Here is an 18,011-nt window from a genome sequence, read left to right on the forward strand (position 1 = left end):
GAGCCAGTATCACAGAGACTGCGAGTCTGGACTTTCACAGCTCGGTTTTTGTTTGGTTCAACGAACCGCCCAGCGGAACACCACCCAGAACTGTCACGCGTTAAGCCCTTGTGGCTTGAGTGCATCCAGTGAAAATGGGAGTATATACATGTCAAAGAGGGAATTCTGAACTTTGGAGAAGAAGCCAATGAAAAAGATTTAGATGTTGTTGTAAATGTGCCATTGTCATTGTCTAGACGATAATGAGGGTGGCGGTGCGGCACAGGGTTCTGGACGGGTAAGTGGAAGGTTGCAGGTTCAAATGAGACACTGCTGTTTTACTCTTGGGTAACATCACCCTGAGTGCCCCACCACATAAAAAAAAACATCCTAACAGCTTAGTAATAAAAGGGTATACAGGCAGAATCATACTAGACAAGCTTACCAATGGAAAGGAGGATGCAAGCCTACAAGTAATATTGACCTGAAGGTTGTTCTTTTGGTAAGTAGCAAAAACTGGCCTGCCAGATTATTAAAGCCTGCAATCCGGGATTCATCAAGGAGCAGCTGGAGCATCCCCAGCAGTAGAATGAGCCTGATAGACCATATAGCCTCTTTCCAGTTGTTCCATTCCAAAAGCATTGTTCTTCATCTCACAACAGTTAAAGTTCTGGAATTATGCTATCTAATGCTCCAAAGTAATACACCGTTCCTTCCATGACTCGGTAAGAGGATTTTCAGTTGTGCCCATATGAAAACACGTAGGTTTTTATATCCGTACGGTTTTTGTTCAAGGTGAAAGAATGTCTTTTCCCAAGGTCATGAAGCCCAAAATACTGCAATGCCAATCGTGGTAGTTTTTCTTTGAGCACAACTGAACGCCACATGTGCTGTGGAAATGTATCAGTCAGCAGGACTTCTGTTTGTCAGCAGAAGTACACAGCTGCACCACAGGCGACAGGGAGACACACAATAGCACTGTCTTGAACTCTTGAAGGGATTTCTCTTCCTTTGTAAGAATATATGAATAACTGCATAATAACTTGCATTTCCTTGGCGTTTTTCACACCCCAAAAACCTAAAATGCTCTAGATGTAAGAGGGGACCCATTTAATCCACCACTTGAAATGTGCAGCCCCTCCTGGGAGACACAGGCCACAATTCTGCACCAGCTGCCCCACAGCACAGCAGATCAGAGAGAGAAGTCGGAAGCCGCATCACAGGTTGAAGCAGATGTGAACTTAAGGGAAGCTGAACAGGACAAGAGTGACACCTGACAGAGCCCCCTAGTCCAATGAACAGTGCCATAGAGTCTTTAATGGACAAGACTGAGGTGTATCACTGGATCCTGCTGTAATGCATCCATGAGTATGCTTACAGAGTAATATACATACTGTATCCTGCATGCCTTTACTGCTTCACTTCTTACTACAGTAGGTGTGTAATCCACTCTTCGGTGGATTCGTCGGTCTGCAGTTGATCATGTTTAGAATATCTGTGAGGCTGAGAGAAGCTAAGCATGAGAACCCTACACCGCAAGAAAGTAAAAAAAGAAATTAAAATCCTATTTAAAAAAAGCTTGCCAAACAGGGCATGTGAGCCCTGTATCTGAATGTGATTTCTGACTACAGCTCTCGGCACAGCAGTTGATGCAGAACGCGGTGTCCCAGAGATGCCCTTTTCGTGATTTCCGAGGAGCTGAGGCTGCTGCTGCCCACAGAAATGCACAGAGCCGACATTCTAGATGACTGAACAAACAGAAACATTGTTCTGCCGTATGGATAGCAAGTGGAAAAGGCAGAATTCCGTTTACATTCCAGCGAGAGCAATTTCAGCGGCTCAGAATCTTTATCCGAGGGGAAGGGTATATTCCGGGGGAGCCGTTTAAAAAAATTCCAGTGCTTCCAATCTTGTAGAAATTACTTCACACCTACAGTCGAATTAAACCAATGTAACCCGCGTGCTGACCTTGTCTGACCTTGCCTTTATGCACATATAGTACAGTCTGTGTCAGCAGTTCCAATACTCTTCCTTTACTCTAGAAAACATTACACATGTTGCCCCTGTTACAACAATTAAAGCATTAAAGCAAACATACGCAGAACAATCCTAAACCTGATTGTTCCATTGATCTCCTCAGGAGGCTCTGTGATCAGCCCTCTGAAACCTGTATCTTTCTCACTAATCTTCAGGACATGATCATTTGGTTAAAGCTAATCCTGCCTCTTTTTTTCTGGATTACATTGGAGCTGATTATTGACTTTTGGAAATGGACTATCTTTTCTTGAAGTACAGGCAGGGAGACACAGAATAACTGAGATGACTCACTGGAGCTGTTCCATTAATCTGGAGCAGTCCGTGGACTGTCGTTCAGTTTCAATGTTTAGAACTTGTTTCAGCTGAGAAAAAGCCCATCTTTTTTCAGCAGAAAAACTCATCCATCCCTGGGATGAGGGAAACCGGCTAAGGAGTCAAGGAGTTCGTTAACTCAATCTAGCTCAACACACGCTAACAGAAAAACTGAAATTCCTCAGGGGCAGGAGCCACTAGTCAGAAAACAGAACTGACATATCCAATGTCTAAATTATAGCCAGTGCGCTGAGGAAGTAAAACACATTTCCAAAAAAAGCTGTGGAAGCCCTCACTACCAGTTTATATGACAATAATTGAGAAAACAGACATAAACCAGCAAATCAAACCCAGGTAAAGAGAGCTTAATATTCTGTGTGTTCTTGATCATTATGTATATTCATAGAGAGACTTTTAAAGGTTGATAATAAGGCACTAACTTCTGATTAATGTTCTCAAGCATTATACTAAGGGGAAAAGAAAGTGGTGAATTGAGATAAATGATAATACTCTTTCTTAATAAACAAAACACATCCTGTATTGGAAATGTCTCTGAATTTGTACAGAGCAGCCTTGCAGAATCGGGCAGATAAACTGAGGTGGGGGGGGAGATAGATTAGTGTGTTCAATAATTAATACCATTTGTCATGGAAATAGTCTCTTTAGAGGATGCTGCATTTAATGCGGTTACAGAATATTGATTAAGGCAGTAACAGAGGTGGATATTAATTAGCTGGTGGCTGTTGCACAACTCTAGAAAGCACAACACTATGTAGACTTCTAATTCCATCTAATAGTATATGAAGCAATAGTAAGGAACTACGTCCAACTACTCTCCTAATTAGGGTTCATCAGTGTAATATAGCTCGCTTTTACCAGGGACATGGGTACACACTGTATATATCTCTTCACATGTCAGGTTCAGCTTCTTAATTAAACCAACCAGTGTTTTTGAAATATGCAGATGTAAATATTAACTCTGGTGATTTCACAGTGTTAGAAGTTGTAACCCTGAAGATGAAGATGTTCCTTGTAAGACAGATTCATTAGAAATTTTCAAATTCACATATATAGGAAAATACTTCAGAGCAGTGTCTCTTAATCCTGGTCCCAGATCTCCACTGTGTCGGCTGGGGTTTGTTCCAGCTAAATCACCAGCGCTAACTTCTTTTTTTCCAGGACTCAGACCTTGGTTTAAAAAAATAACTCTAGTACAGTGGTTCTCAGCCCTGATCCTAGGTAATCTCTGTGTCTTCTGTTTTTGTCTCTTAAAAAGCAAAAGAAGATTTGCGAATTGATATGAACCCTGTGCTAATTAGCGAGTTTCAGGCCTGTGAACTGGATATAACTAACTAGACTAGACCAGGGAAACTCAGACTTGCCATGGGAGTGTCTGATACTGACTCATTCCTGGCTGTGTTTGTTCGTCGTCAATGGATCACCGCTTAAGAGCGGTTTAGTTAGAAATCCACCCGCGGGGGACGGCAGAGACACACTCTAGAGAGGATGCCAGTCCATCACAGGGCAGACACACACTCACATCAGTTAACACGCCAGTATGTCTTGGAACTGTGGGAGGAAACCCGCGTGAGCACAGGAAACAACATACACAACGGGAAACGACTTATTTTATTCTTCAGCAGTACTCAGAAAACGCTTACGTGAATCAAGCCTTCGAACGATTGATCTTAAATGAAATGACCGGTTTCTCAATGTCCATTGATTGCACTGATTAAATGCCCAACATCCAAAGCGTGAAAAACACGACTGAACCCAGAAGTTGTGTAACATTGTGGTAGCGCCATCTGGGGGCAGATATGGGAAGGCACACTCAGGTAAAAAATATGTACAAGCTAAAAGTAACATCTTTACGGGCCAGGAAGATTCGGCTGTCTGCGTGTTATAATAACCTTTCAAAAACAGAATTCTTCAGCCCTATTCCGAGCTACTTTTCAAACGTATCTATCAAGTGTCAATGTTAACGACTTAATTTCAATATTTTAATTCAAAACGTCACTTATTTCCCCTTGAAATAGAGTGATGCAGGGAACCCGTATTTTAAACTGTACAATTCACAACAGAGGGCCTAGAAATATGTCGCTTATGTTTCTATTTTTGTAAACACAAATTCCTTAAGACACCCTCAGGGTTGTTGAATAACACCTGGGGGAAAAGATTCTGTATTGAAAATATATAATTACTTAAGAACTAGTGCACATCCATAAAACAGCAAAAAAAAAAAACAAATCTTGATGGCTGGACAGGCAGGTGGGATATATTTTAGTAAGAGATCTGATGAAGATGGGAAGGAATGGCCATAAAATATTTTCATTACGTACTGCTCAGCAGCTACAGTAAAAAAAACAACCTCTTATCTCCCACTGCCATAATTGACCACCATAATATGAAAAGAACTGAGGTTTGCAGTTACAATTACAATATTCTTCTGGTCCCACTGAGACTGCTATCTTTGGAAAAACAGTGATTGGATCAGATCAGGCATTTTTTTCTGTTAATTATTTCAGTCAGGCATGCAGGTTTCTCCAGGGAAATGGGTAGGTAAGTGGTTTTAAGTCCGTATTAAGTAAACAAATTATTGAGCACAGACCTGACTGGTACTTTCTAAATGCACAAATGGCTCCAAATGAACTAAAGGAAAAATATAATGTACTGGTACTCAAGGATGCTGATCAAATCATTAAGCGAAACAGTGGGTTTTGCAATGTTTGTGTCTTGTACTGTAGATAAATCAATGTTGTGTTATTTTCTGCATTCACTGGGCATGGTAAATAGCATTGACGCGACGCAATAGGTTGATTTCATTAACCTTTTTGACCAAAACTTTCCGAGTTGAAAATTGAACGTGGTGGTGAAACCTGGTACATTGCTAATTCTTGGTAAAAGTACAGTATTGGTTTGCAAGTGAGCTGAATGGTTGATAGTAATGACGCGATACAGCCCTTTGAAAAAAATGGAAAACACTAGTGGCTAACCAGCCTACAACATAAATACCCTGTGCACGTTCCTTCAGACAGACTGCAACATTGGTCACTTGGGAAGCCCTACTGATTCTTGACTTGAATAGCACAAAGAGCTCTGAGCCTTCACATGCATTACACATTATTGTGAGAAGCATAACATGACATTCTGTTGCAGGACACAGGTGGGAAAATTCTCCTCACTCTTGGGTTCCTATAATATGCAGTACCCAATGTTATGTTACAAACTATAGTTAGATTTATATCATAAACATTTGTTTTCCCAAAGTATTTTCATGCTGGGTTTTTATCTCGTTGCGTGATATGCGATGCATTGTGTGCAGCTGTTTTCTGACTCCGGATGGCCATTAAATTGACTTTCCACATTAACAATTATGTCTCTAAGGATCGCTTGCTGTTTTTATTCATTAGACAGTCAAGATGTGTAAAATCACAACGTGGGTTTAATTTCACGGACATGTGTGTAAATATTGTGCAGCGACTTTTAACAGCCCAGTACTACTTTTTCACACAGATCTGCTTCACTGTCAGCTTGCTTCTGCAACCAAATATTGTCTGCTGCCAGATTGTTTCCTGGTGAAGCAGGGTGATATGAGCTATTGGCAGGCTCTCAACAAAAACCATACTATCTCAGTTAATTGACAGTATTAAGTGGCTACAATGCCCTTAAAAGCAAAATCTCAACCCATTTGTATGGCACCCAAGATAAGGCACTTTACACTAAATGAGATTTTGATAGCCTTGCAGGTTGATTACTAAGAAAACCAATCAATTGATGCATCCCCTTTGCCTGTGTTTGGTCACGGTGAACAAAGTCCAAATTCAGACACCTACGCTCAGGCACACAGCACACACAGTACATAATCTCAGTACTGAGTCCCCTCTTTGGCAGAAACACAGCTGGGAGGCTGCTAACCCTTGTCAGTCATTGCACAGGTTCTGAGAAAATCCTGTGCTTCATGACTGAACAAAGAAGAGTAAAGAATATTTAATGACTTGCCTCTAAGTATCATAAAGGGTCTGATGGCTACAAAGGTCTAACTTTTTCAAAACCAAGATGAATCAAAGGGAAATAAAAAGAAGCAATTCAATAGAGGACGTGGGTATTTACAGTATACAGGAGTCACGCTGACAACCTTTCTGTCCGTGAAACCACTTCTGGGGCCCTGTTTCAAAACAGCTCCATGTAATGGAAGTGGTTTTCTGAAATTCCTTTACAACACAGTGTTTTAAGAAAGTTGATTTTAAGCTGCATTGTGGTAGACTGAATTTAACTAGGTGCAAGATATTAAACACCACAGTAATAGTATGTACAGTTCCAAAGTATTAAATTGTGATTAATTGTTAACCCTTCATATCAATACAACCATATATACTGATTTTCCAGTTACATTTACAAAGCAGAAGCACAGGAATTTGGGTAAAAAGATCTACTAGCTGCTTTGTTTTGAAATATTTATAACTTGGGAATTTATCTGTATTCTAGCACTGGGCAAAACTGAAAAAAGGACATACTGTATCCATATTAAATTATGACCATTACAGATTATGACATATTGTACTGCGTATTATTATGAATTTCCTTTTCCATGCTTGCACAATTCTTTTAAAAATGTAAGGACCCAGATGTAAAGAGCCTGTACATTTAGTTTTCTCTTTAACGGCCTCTATATTACCTTACTTCATCCAGTACCTCATGTAGAAACACTGCTGAACCATTCTGCTCTGTGCATTTGTCTGTTCACATGAATGCCCACAGAAATACTTTCGCTCAAATGAAAGAAACTGAGATCTTCCCAAAATAGAAGAAGTCATTGCAATTTGATCAGGAACAAAGCTTCAAAAGCAAAACTAGCCAGGGAGGAAAGACTAACCCATTCATTCTCCCACGTCTGTATCAAATACATTATTACATTAGCAGCACAGAACAGTCTTCATGAAGAACTATTTTTTATCAAGAACTTACCAGAAATTTTCTTTTATAGGAAAATATATCCATGCATTAGAATTTTGGAATATTACATCCCCAAAACCAAAACTGAAATTTGCATTACATATGACAGTCTGGAACAATGCAGAAATCAACAAAGACCACTGTCACTCAGAATGCTTTCCGGTAAATTGAGTATACTGTAAATGGACATTTTGCAATAATAAAAGACTTGATGAAAGAAGGACACGGCCACATCACAACTTCAGAATAATAAACTCTGCAATCCCACCCTGGGATTAACTCTGCAGTGAACAATCTGGGGACAGGCTGTAAATGCACTAGTATTCCCATTATTTTATATTATTAACATGCACCATAACTCCTGTGACAAAAGGATTAGTTTCAGCAATGAGAATTAACATTTCAGTAACTGAGTATATAAATCAAGCATGCCTCTTTGGAGAAATGAAGATGATATATAGTCTACAGCTTCAAACTAAGACTAATGACTTCATACTCACTATACCTTCATTAAAGTGAATTACGCTTCTTGCAAGACAAGTATAGGTTTGGCATACTAATTGTGTGATAGTGACACACATAATCTAATTCCCATAGTGCAGTGGAAAATCCATGTGGAATGCAATGTGGCACAGAAAACTCATACTGCAATGCATGCTCTGTGCTGTCATTGCTAATTATCCATGCCTTTAATGCAGAATGCCTTTTGGATTGTGAAGATACAAAAGTACAGTATGTGTAAATGACCATGATGTGCAACATTCGGGGAGAGACAGATGTTTTCTGTCAAGACTGTTAGGATACATCCCAGAGATTTTAAAGCACTGACACATTCTGCAGCTGGATCCACTTGATCTAGTCCTAGACAAAAAATAACGTTCCCCAAGACCCGAGAACTGTAACATGGTATCTGAAAACAGCAGTCAGAACAGGTCTGGCTGCCACTAGAGCAATTAGCTTTAGGAATTGCCCCGTTTGTGAAAGCACAATGCTTTGAGTTGTCAAAAAGCATTTTTTTCATACACAAAATGAAAACAAATCTTCCAGTCCAAATATTATTGACCCATCTGCCTGAGTAATGCACAGGTAGGAGCTGTCATGTTAATTTCAAGAGAGAGGACAATAGCTCATGTTCACTCCTATTATTTTAGCACACACTGTCTTATGGAGCACAGACAGACCTAAAAGGTACTGACAGGAAGCTGGAAAGGTCTGCAGCACGGAGGCAGGCAGCAAAACTGTGCATGAATGATCACAGCAGCAGGTAATTGATACACTGATCATTGCAAGAGAAAACCTGTAGACTAAGACTGCACAGATGTCTTTGGTATTTTTATCATCTCAGATTCACAGATGAGGTCACTGGTTCCAATGACTTCTCCCTTTTGAGAACTGCTGGCCCACAAATCTGAAAGATGCTCAAACTATTCACAGTTTAACAATTGATTAGAGGTGTGGATACAGAACCTAAAGTTAGCTTCCAAAGTCACGAGGTAAACTTCCACTTGTGTAACAATGCAAGACTCTCTATTCTTTTCTTACTGGAGCTCCAATATACACAATTTAATTAATTGTTTTGTGGAATTAACATATCTAATCTTCTCATACAGTTTTAAGTTGTCACACACAACTGCCCTAGCGCATGTTGTGGACACTCCTGAGTTAAGTCCTGTAACGTTTGGTAAATAAAAGTAGCTTTTGGTATTTTCACCGCATTTGCCTCACGAATTTCACTTACTGTACTGATGATCAAAAGTGATAATAATCTCAAAGCAGAATATGAGAAGACACCACAAACTATGACATCTAAACGTGTATTAATCATTGTTATTATTACTGTACATGTTTTGCGATATGAATTTGTGTTCACAGTGTCTTGGAATAGTATTCAGACCCATCCTATGGAGTCCTATTTGTGTATTTACTGTACAAATGTCACAGTTTTGCCATTTTCAAGTCTCTCCACTGATTTCCAATAGTCAGGACTGGGCCACTCAGACACGTTCACTTTCGTATTCTGAAACCTCCGCATTGTAGCGTTTGCATCTTTGTCCTGTTGAAAGGTGAATTTGTGTTCTAGCTTTAGTCTGACACAGGTTTGTCTCTATGATCAGCCAGTACTTTGCCCCATTTCTGATCCCGTCAGTGTCGACAAGCTTCCCAGTGTCTGCTGCTGAGAAGCAGGACTATCTCACTATGCTGCCATTATCATTGAGATGTTTTGTTCCAACTCCATCCTGGCTGGGATATTGGTGCCTCACGGACGTCTCCTCCCATCTCAGTCTCCTAGCTGTGGCTCTTTCAAAGTCACTGCTGTCCTCACAGTGGCCTCGCTCTGCAGTTTCCTCCTTCCCGGCTGCTCAGTTTGGAGGCGTGTCTGGGTGCAGTTCACTTCTAAACAATCGCCTCACCGTACTCAAAGAGATATTGTGGGTCTTTCCAATGTTTTATATTCATCTCCTCATCTGTGGCTTTCTGCAATTTTATCCCTGTGTTCTTTGAAAACTCCTTGATCTTCATGGTTAAAGATTTGCTTTAAAATCACTACCTGCCTGAGAGACCTTACAGAGATAAATGTATTTATGCCGAAATCATGTGGAACACCATTACTGCACACAGACAGAGGCCGTCGAACTAATTGCGTGTCTCATTAAGGTAATTTTGTGTATCCGGATTAATTAAAGTTTGCTACAGCAAATGAGTTTGTATTCTTATGCGATCATTGTTCTAGTTGTTTCTTTCAATGTTATATATTCACAAGCCAAAACGTTGTGTTTTCTCTCTTCTCTTTTCAGCATGGAATTAACCTATTACTTGTTCCTTTGCAGACTACGCATGCTGACGCAGCTACCCACCTGAATATTATATACTTACGTCTTTCTGGTTGTTTTTTTTTTTTGCTTTGAATGAGTGGAGTAGTTAATTGCTCCTAAGGAGTGTCATGACTGCAAGCCTTTCAGCAAAACAATGTGAAAACTGTGTAAAGGTGTGAATACTTTTGCAAGGCCCTGCATGTCTGACGTTTTCCTCCCATTATTTTGAAGACTTCAGTGATATTTTAAGTCAATTGAAATGACTACATTGTATACCTATACTGCTTTATCCAAAGTTTTTATAAAAGATGGATGAGTTATCAGACCCATTTTACAGGGTTAATTGACAGTTAGTATTGACGCTTTTGACAAATCCGCCTGATCTGTTTATGTTCAGACCATGAAGTGGGCCAGGTGGTACCTACTGGATGGTACCTCCTAAGCCATTTAATCTCCTGGAGGGTGCAGCTGGTACCACCCAGCCCGTTCCAATCGGACGATCTCACACCGATGTCGACCCATTCGATGGCCTGACTGCAAACGCATCAACTGAAAAATCATAGCCCGTTCTTTCAACTGTTCAGAATACTTTGTTTCTCGATTTATACTGTATCTGGGCTAATCCTGATGCTGTTTTTCCAGTCTTCAGTAACGTGTAACGCGCTGCCCTTCATGTGCGCTGTCTGCTGTGCCAGAGACTCTAGCAGGTCTAGTATTTGTAAACCGCGGTATAAACACGATTTCCAGCGGACAGCGCTATGCAGTTTTACACGTACGAGTGCAAAAAACCTCGGTGGTGTCATCGTTTTGAGGGCGCATTAAGTTGATGAGGGTGTAGTATATAATCCTGTAGTTTGGCTACGCCCTGTTGATCAGATACAGATTTCCCTTCCTATTACGCAGATAATAAAAAACACATTTTCAGTTATTAATTATGTCTGTTAGTACGCGTTCCTTTCCTTGTCGCATCATTATCCGCGTCTGTTTCGTTGAAGTGTTACATTATTCTATCCGCCAGCACCCGGAGCTCAGTTAAACCCTCTGGAGACACTCGTAGGCAAGAACGAAGGCACACGAACGGAATATATGATTTCCTATGCGTCCGTCAGAAAAATCTCACAAGACCACCTGCGCGCTGCAATTTGTTTAGCTTCATCAGTAACCAGGATTCCCTCTGAAAGAAACGGGTTTTACTGACGTGTGAACTTAATCTTCAACCAACTTCCACACAAAGATCTACCCATTACTATGAATACTTTCATCTGTCCAAGCCGCAGACGCGCATAGATCTCTGAAGGAAATGTTCCACGGGATTATTAACGAAGTGAACGAACAATAGCATTTATATATTCTTAGTACCTCACCGCGATCATTAAAAAAAAACCTAGAATAATATTGGTCATAAAATATAAAAGATTTGAAGTGCTGTTGTCTTGTTGTTCTTTTTTTTTATAGAAAGGAACTCGCACACGCGGAATCTGAGGAGGTTACAGTGTTTCCCACTTAGCTGCGGAGGAATTCACGACTCGCGTCTCGGAGCCCGGAGCCCGGAGCTCGGAGCTGTCCCTTTCAGCACCACCGAGGGGTTGTAAGGGGTTTCTAAACAGCCGGCCGTGTTGCCGAGCAGCCAGGACCGGAGGAGACGCACGAAGCCTGCGGGGAGCGTGTCGCCCTACTGAGCTCCGGTCTCCGGGGATGGGGAATCTTCTTGGACGGCATAAAACAACAGCAATTAGTCCACGACAGTGAATTCTTGCAGTGCAGAGAAGGATCGCGCTGGCTGCCGGGAAAGCCTCGCATCGGGGCTGGGACGCATGCAAGACATTGAAACCTCCTCGCCCTCGAAGAAGAACCCGGAGTCGGCACTGGACACCTCTGCTCGCCTTCAACTTGAGGACAGGATAATGTCCCCGGGTCTCTATGGAGCTCGTCGGCTGGATTCGTAAGAGCACGTCGTAAGGGAAAAAGGCTGTGATCAAGGTGAGCGCTTTTTAACGCGGTCTTTCATATTTAACTTGGCGATGCCGAACGTCTCCGTGAAGCGTTTCGTCATGATTTATTTTATTTTGGAGGAAAAAAAGAGAAAAGAGACTATGTAAAGTTGTTTGAAAACACCGTTCGACAAGTTTGAAGGGGGCTAAGGCGTCGGACAAAGGCTAGCACTTAATTTTACATTTGTAACTTTTGTCTTTATGATTTTGTAATTTAGTAACTCGTGCAGATTTTAAATTGCGAACCGGGGAGCGGTGCCTAGAGAGGCGCGGGTCTGAGTTTTATTTCGGCCGTGGTCCGCTTAAAGGCGATAAAGCTTACATCGGCGGCGAATCTGAAGTTAACAGTTATGGCTTGCTTTTGTTTTTTTACTGCTGCTTTTCAGCGAAGCAGGGGATCCCGAAACCGAACACTTGTGTGGTAAAAGATGATCAACACATGCACAGAAGGGAATTACCTTTGAAGAAGAGAAAGCCTTTGTAATTGTCAACGGGATTTCTCTCCTCAGCTGCAGCAGCCTCTGCTGTCGTACCACCTGCACGTGTGTGTCTTACAGACCATTCATTCTGGGTTGGCTGGTTTTTTTTTTTCAGTCGGCGCGGTGGCCCTGCGTGCCCGCATTCCGCTCTCCACCATGACAGGCCAGAGTCTGGAGGATCTCAGCGGGGCCGATTTCGAAGACAGCGTCATCTGCATAAACGTGGGGGGGTTTAAGAAACGGCTCACGTCCAACACGCTGTCCCGGTTTCCGGACACCAGGCTGGCTCGGTTACTGCGGTGCCAGTCCAAGGAGTCGATCCTGGAGCTGTGCGACGATTACGACGACGCCGAGAAGGAGTTCTACTTCGACAGAAATCCCGCGCTTTTCCCTTACGTGTTGAACTTCTACAACACCGGCCGTCTGCACGTCATGGCCGAGCTGTGCATCTTCTCTTTCAGCCAGGAAATAGAGTACTGGGGCATCAACGAGTTCTTCATCGACTCCTGCTGCAGCAACGTCTACCACTGCAGGAAAATGGAGCCGGTCCAGGAAGACTGGGAGGACAAAAGCGAGGAGGGAAGCACCACGTCTTCCTTCGACGAGATCCTGGAGTTCTACAACGACGCTTCCAAGTTCGACAAGCAGCCCCTGGGCAGCGCGAGGAGGAGGATCTGGCTAATGCTTGACAACCCAGGCTATTCGGTCGCCAGCAGGATATTCAGTGTGCTCTCCATACTGGTGGTGCTGGGGTCTATAGCCACCATGTGCATGAACAGCATGGCTGACTTCATGCTTGCCGACGGCGAGGGGCACCTCCTGGAGGACCCCAGGTTCGAGATGGTGGAGCACTTTGGCATTGGTTGGTTCACCCTCGAGCTGGTGGCCAGGTTCTCCGTGGCCCCCGACCTGCTGCGCTTCTTCGAGCACCCCCTGAATCTCATTGACCTCATGTCCATCCTGCCATTCTACCTGACCCTGGTCATCAACCTGGTGGTGGAGAGCAGCCCGGCGCTGGCCAACCTGGGCCGCGTGGCGCAGGTCCTGAGGCTGATGAGAATCTTCCGGATCCTGAAGTTGGCCCGCCACTCCACCGGCCTCCGGTCTCTGGGGGCCACCCTGAAGAACAGCTACAAAGAGGTGGGGCTGCTGCTGCTGTATCTGTCTGTGGGGGTCTCCTTCTTCTCCGTCATGGCCTACACCATCGAGAGGGAGGAGAACGAGGGGCTGGCCACCATCCCCGCCTGCTGGTGGTGGGCCACGGTGAGCATGACCACGGTGGGCTACGGAGACGTGGTCCCCCGGACCATCGCCGGCAAGCTCACCGCCTCCGCCTGCATCTTAGCGGGCATCCTGGTGGTAGTGCTGCCCATCACGCTCATCTTCAACAAGTTCTCCCACTTCTACAAGAGGCAGAAGCAGCTGGAGATCGCCATGCGGAGCTGCGACTTCGACGAGGGCATGAAGGAGGTTCCCTCCGTTAACCTGCGCAACTACTATGCACACAAGGTGAAGTCCCTGATGGCCAGCCTGTCCAACATGAGCCGCAGCTCGCCCAGCGAGCAAAGCCTGAACGAGTCGATGCACTAGAGCGCTCCCAGGAACGGCGGCGCCTGCGAGGGGGCAAGGCGCCGTTGGGTCTCGGCCCCGGCCTATAGCTGTGCTCTGCTTCCATGGATAAACCCAGACAACAAAACGCACACAACAGCCTACCGTGAGGGTTTATGGTCTCTTGAAGGACCCGAGTCTTGTGTGTTCAACCACGTGAAACAAACAAAATATCCTGAATATCAACTTGGTGTGGGTCCTGTAACTGTGTACACTGTTCAGATGTTGCATGATGATCTTAATGTTGTCCGGTAGACAGCCAGCACCTATCAAAAACGATGTTACAGCCTTATCGCCCTTTGGGTTTTTTTTTTACGGAAGAGTACTTGAGTGACCACTGAAGAGTGTTTCTGAAAGTAATGGGACCACGTTTCTAAGTGCTTTCATTTAAAATGTCCTGTAATTTTTCACATATTACAATCTCCAAACCATGACAAAAGGAAGAAGACACTACATCGGCTCTTGAACGGAATTTGTAGATGATCATAAGAAAACGACAGATTTAATTATTTAATAAAGTTTACATTTTCCAAACATTTTCCAGATATTTTGTATATCTTGAATAACTCACACTATTTAGAATAACGGTTCAGATAATATTCTACAGAAAACATTTTAAATATGAGTTCCAAGTAGTATATCGCTCGAATAACACTTGGTTAAATTATTCTTAATGTTATTATACAATTGATTTGCAATGCCCAGGATTAAAAACAAATTCCCAAATTAAAAATTTAAAGAAAGTTCTGCTGTGTTAAAACTAATGATATTTTGACTACTTATTTTAAATGGACTTGTGTTTTAATTTTATCAGAAAAACTCTTATTGCAATATGAGATGTAGTGCCCTATTGTGTAGGTGCTTTTGTTGCTAGTATCATAAGTGTAAATTAGTTCCTAAGCAGTTAAGAATAACTTCATGATTTATACCCCTCCTGTTCAAATAGTACATTAAGCACAATAGTGTACTTCAGATGTATTACAAGGGCAATCTATTATATAAAAATTGAGTTTAATATGGATTTTTAGGGACTTGTTTACAATTGATTTCCTTTTTAATTATCTGTTGTACTAAGCTTGAGAATGTAATCTTATTACAGCACAGAGAACACCATTATACTGGTATTCGGTCTGTACCACATGGCCGTTAAATCAATATGTGCAGTTTTCCTGTGTGCTAAATGTATTGTTTGAGCTGGAGGGGTCTAAATTGTAAAGTTATTTTACTTTGGTACTGTATATTGCAGAAGCACCATAAATTAACTCTACTGGGGCATCAATACATTTTTATTGACTCCTGGTACAGCAGTGTCTACCACTGCAGAAAAACCGGTCCAGCCCAGGAAGACTGGGATGGCACGAGTGAGGAAGGAAACATCGCCTCTTCTTTTGTTGAAATCTTGGGAGTCCTACAACAACGTTTCCACAGATTTCGATTTCTCCCAGATCAGAGTTCTGTGGAAGCAGTGCTTTATAGAAAAACTGACCACTGAGGAATTATTAATCTGTCTCTAAAACAGTTTCAAATTCACCTTCCATCCAGAAAGTTGGAGAAACAGGTGATGGGCGTTTGAATTTTCAATGTATCAGTCACCGTCAGCACATAGACCCATCGATTTCTTCTGCTTTTCTGCCTGAGGTGTTTTCATTTATTTCACCACTATCCTCAGACTGCTGAGATCATTCGTAACAAATAACTTTTAATTATAAAGCAGGAGGTTTCATCTTAGAACATAAGAAGATTGCAGAGTGTAGAAGGGGCCATTCAGTGCATCTGGCCTGTTTGGTATTTAGTTTATTCTTCTAAGAATGTCATCCAGCTGATTCTTGAGGGAAACCAAGGTATTGCTGGGCAGCTTGTTCCATGCTCCCACAACCCTTTGGGTAGAGAAGCACCTCCTGTTCTCAGGTTTCACCTCCACTTAGTTTCGACTGGTATCCTCCGGTTGGCGTTTCCCTGTTTGCTCCGAAGAAGCGCAAAGCAGACCCGTTCCTCATCGTCATCTTGACAGCTACCAGTCACCTGGAGCTCTAGATGAAAGAAAGGGTATTGTTGATGAATGAAAGGAAACTGTTTTTTTTTTATTTTGCTGCTTTTTTTACAATTCATCTACATTGTATATGCACTTTGATCTCCGTTTCCAGAATTCGGCCGCCTCTGGAACAACTGTTTTTCCAGAGAGGATTACCATGTGAGCAGCAGAGCGGGACTGCAGCAACAGCATATCTGGATTCCACCTTCCTGGTGTGAATGCAGGGCCAGAACTGTGAAGAAAGGGGTTTTCGACATTAAAATCTTCCGATAACCACTCAGGCACTGTTGTATACAAAGCTAGAATGGGCCCTGAAATACACGGAGGAAAGATTATGTACAGTAAAGTGTCTCCAAAGCTCCATTATTATAGTATATTTGTTAAGTAAAAAAATTGCCCACAATAGCCACTGGGCATTGTGTAATCATGCGATTAGGAGCTTCAGCTGCTCTTTTTTTACCCCCAACTCAGCAAACAAAAGCATTTCTGCTTTGTTTGTTTCTCCTCCAAATGTGCTTCCGGTGAGCTACACTTTTTAATTTTTCTGGCTCCCCATCACCCCAGAATTGCTTCAGAAACCCCAGTCCTGTTCTGGTTCTGTCCGAGTCTGGTTCCAGGTGTCCTGCGCTGGAAGAGGTGCATTTTGGTGTATTTTTTTTTTTGGCTGTGCACCGAGACAGAAAAATAGATGTCCATGAATCGACAGGATCTATTCATTTTGAATTTGAGCTGGAACATGGACTAAATCACATAAAGTGTTATGTAAAAGGAAAATGAATAATGCATTACACGGATGTACTAAAATTCATGCACTTGTTTTTTTTAAAAAATAACAGTGGTGTTTCCCGAGGAACCGAATATTTCAGTTCAAGGAACGTTTTGTTCCGATGAACTTATGAATGATCTGAAAACAAATGATGGGAAGTCTATTTTTTCCAACATGCTCCATTAAAGTACTGAACTTTTTTTTTTACATGGCTCTCTCTTTATTACAGTCCTGCTTTGTGTACAGAAAACAAAACATCTTGCTTTCCATAACCCACTTGCCATATACCGATTTAAAAATACTTAATAGTTCCTAACGTCTTCCGAAGCAGGGTAAGTACTGTCCCGGTGGCCTGTTCCGAGTCAGCTGCATGCCAGCACCTGAATCCCTAATTTGAATAAAACAGTGTGCCTTCTGTTTAATGACTCGCTGGATGCACAGTGCCCCTGCGTCACCAGAGAGTTAGCTCGGAATGAAAAGCAGACCTAGATGCACTTCGATTTCCAGTTTTAACCACAGCCACAAGGACATCAAGAGGCTTCTGTCCCCAAAAACATTTAGGAGCTACGGACATCATAAAGCAGTACTGCACTTTTTTTAAGCAAATTTGTGAAGAAATATGAGAGTAAAAGAGCTGTTAGAAATGTCAAAGTGTTGAAAAAATTTGAAACGGTCAGTGTTTTTTTTTTGTTCTTGAAAACCCCCCCAAGAATATGAAAGATTTTTAACCACCCCACTGAAAAAGCAAGAAAAAGCCTTTATATAACATCTTCCCCCTGTTCATCCACCTCAGGAGTGCTTTGGTACAAGGGGTTGTGGGAAGGCCAGGCATTTTCTTGTGAAATTAAGTCGTACAGAAGCAACAGCATGTGGTGAAGGGGCTAGAGGTCATGTCCCTGCCGATTTTCAGCAGTGCTTATAAAGGCCTTCCTTGTTATTTTGCTCCACACACTCCTGAGCAGATCCATTCCTCCCACACGTGTGCACACAAGCCTCCATGCTCTGCACACTGGCCAGAGGTACAGCAGCAACATTCATTAG

General features: G+C 42.5%; 1 protein-coding gene across 2 annotated transcripts; it reads left to right on the forward strand.

Moving 5' to 3' along the window:
- The first annotated feature begins 10,947 nt into the window (after positions 1–10,947).
- On the forward strand, positions 10,948–17,177 carry kcns2 (potassium voltage-gated channel modifier subfamily S member 2). Of its 2 annotated transcripts, none has more exons than XM_088600785.1 (2): positions 10,948–12,074; positions 12,472–17,177. In XM_088600785.1, the coding sequence occupies exon 2, from the start codon at positions 12,721–12,723 to the stop codon at positions 14,152–14,154; it is 1,434 nt and encodes a 477-aa protein (XP_088456911.1). In that variant the 5' UTR covers positions 10,948–12,074; positions 12,472–12,720; the 3' UTR covers positions 14,155–17,177. The 2 variants fall into 2 exon arrangements, with proteins under 2 accessions (XP_088456911.1, XP_088456910.1); XM_088600784.1 differs by having other exon boundaries at positions 12,680–17,177.
- The last annotated feature ends 834 nt before the right edge of the window (positions 17,178–18,011 follow it).

This window comes from Lepisosteus platostomus, chromosome 12 (genome assembly GCF_059453375.1).
Source record: "Lepisosteus platostomus isolate fLepPlt1 chromosome 12, fLepPlt1.hap1, whole genome shotgun sequence".
In the NCBI taxonomy this organism is placed as follows: domain Eukaryota; kingdom Metazoa; phylum Chordata; class Actinopteri; order Semionotiformes; family Lepisosteidae; genus Lepisosteus; species Lepisosteus platostomus.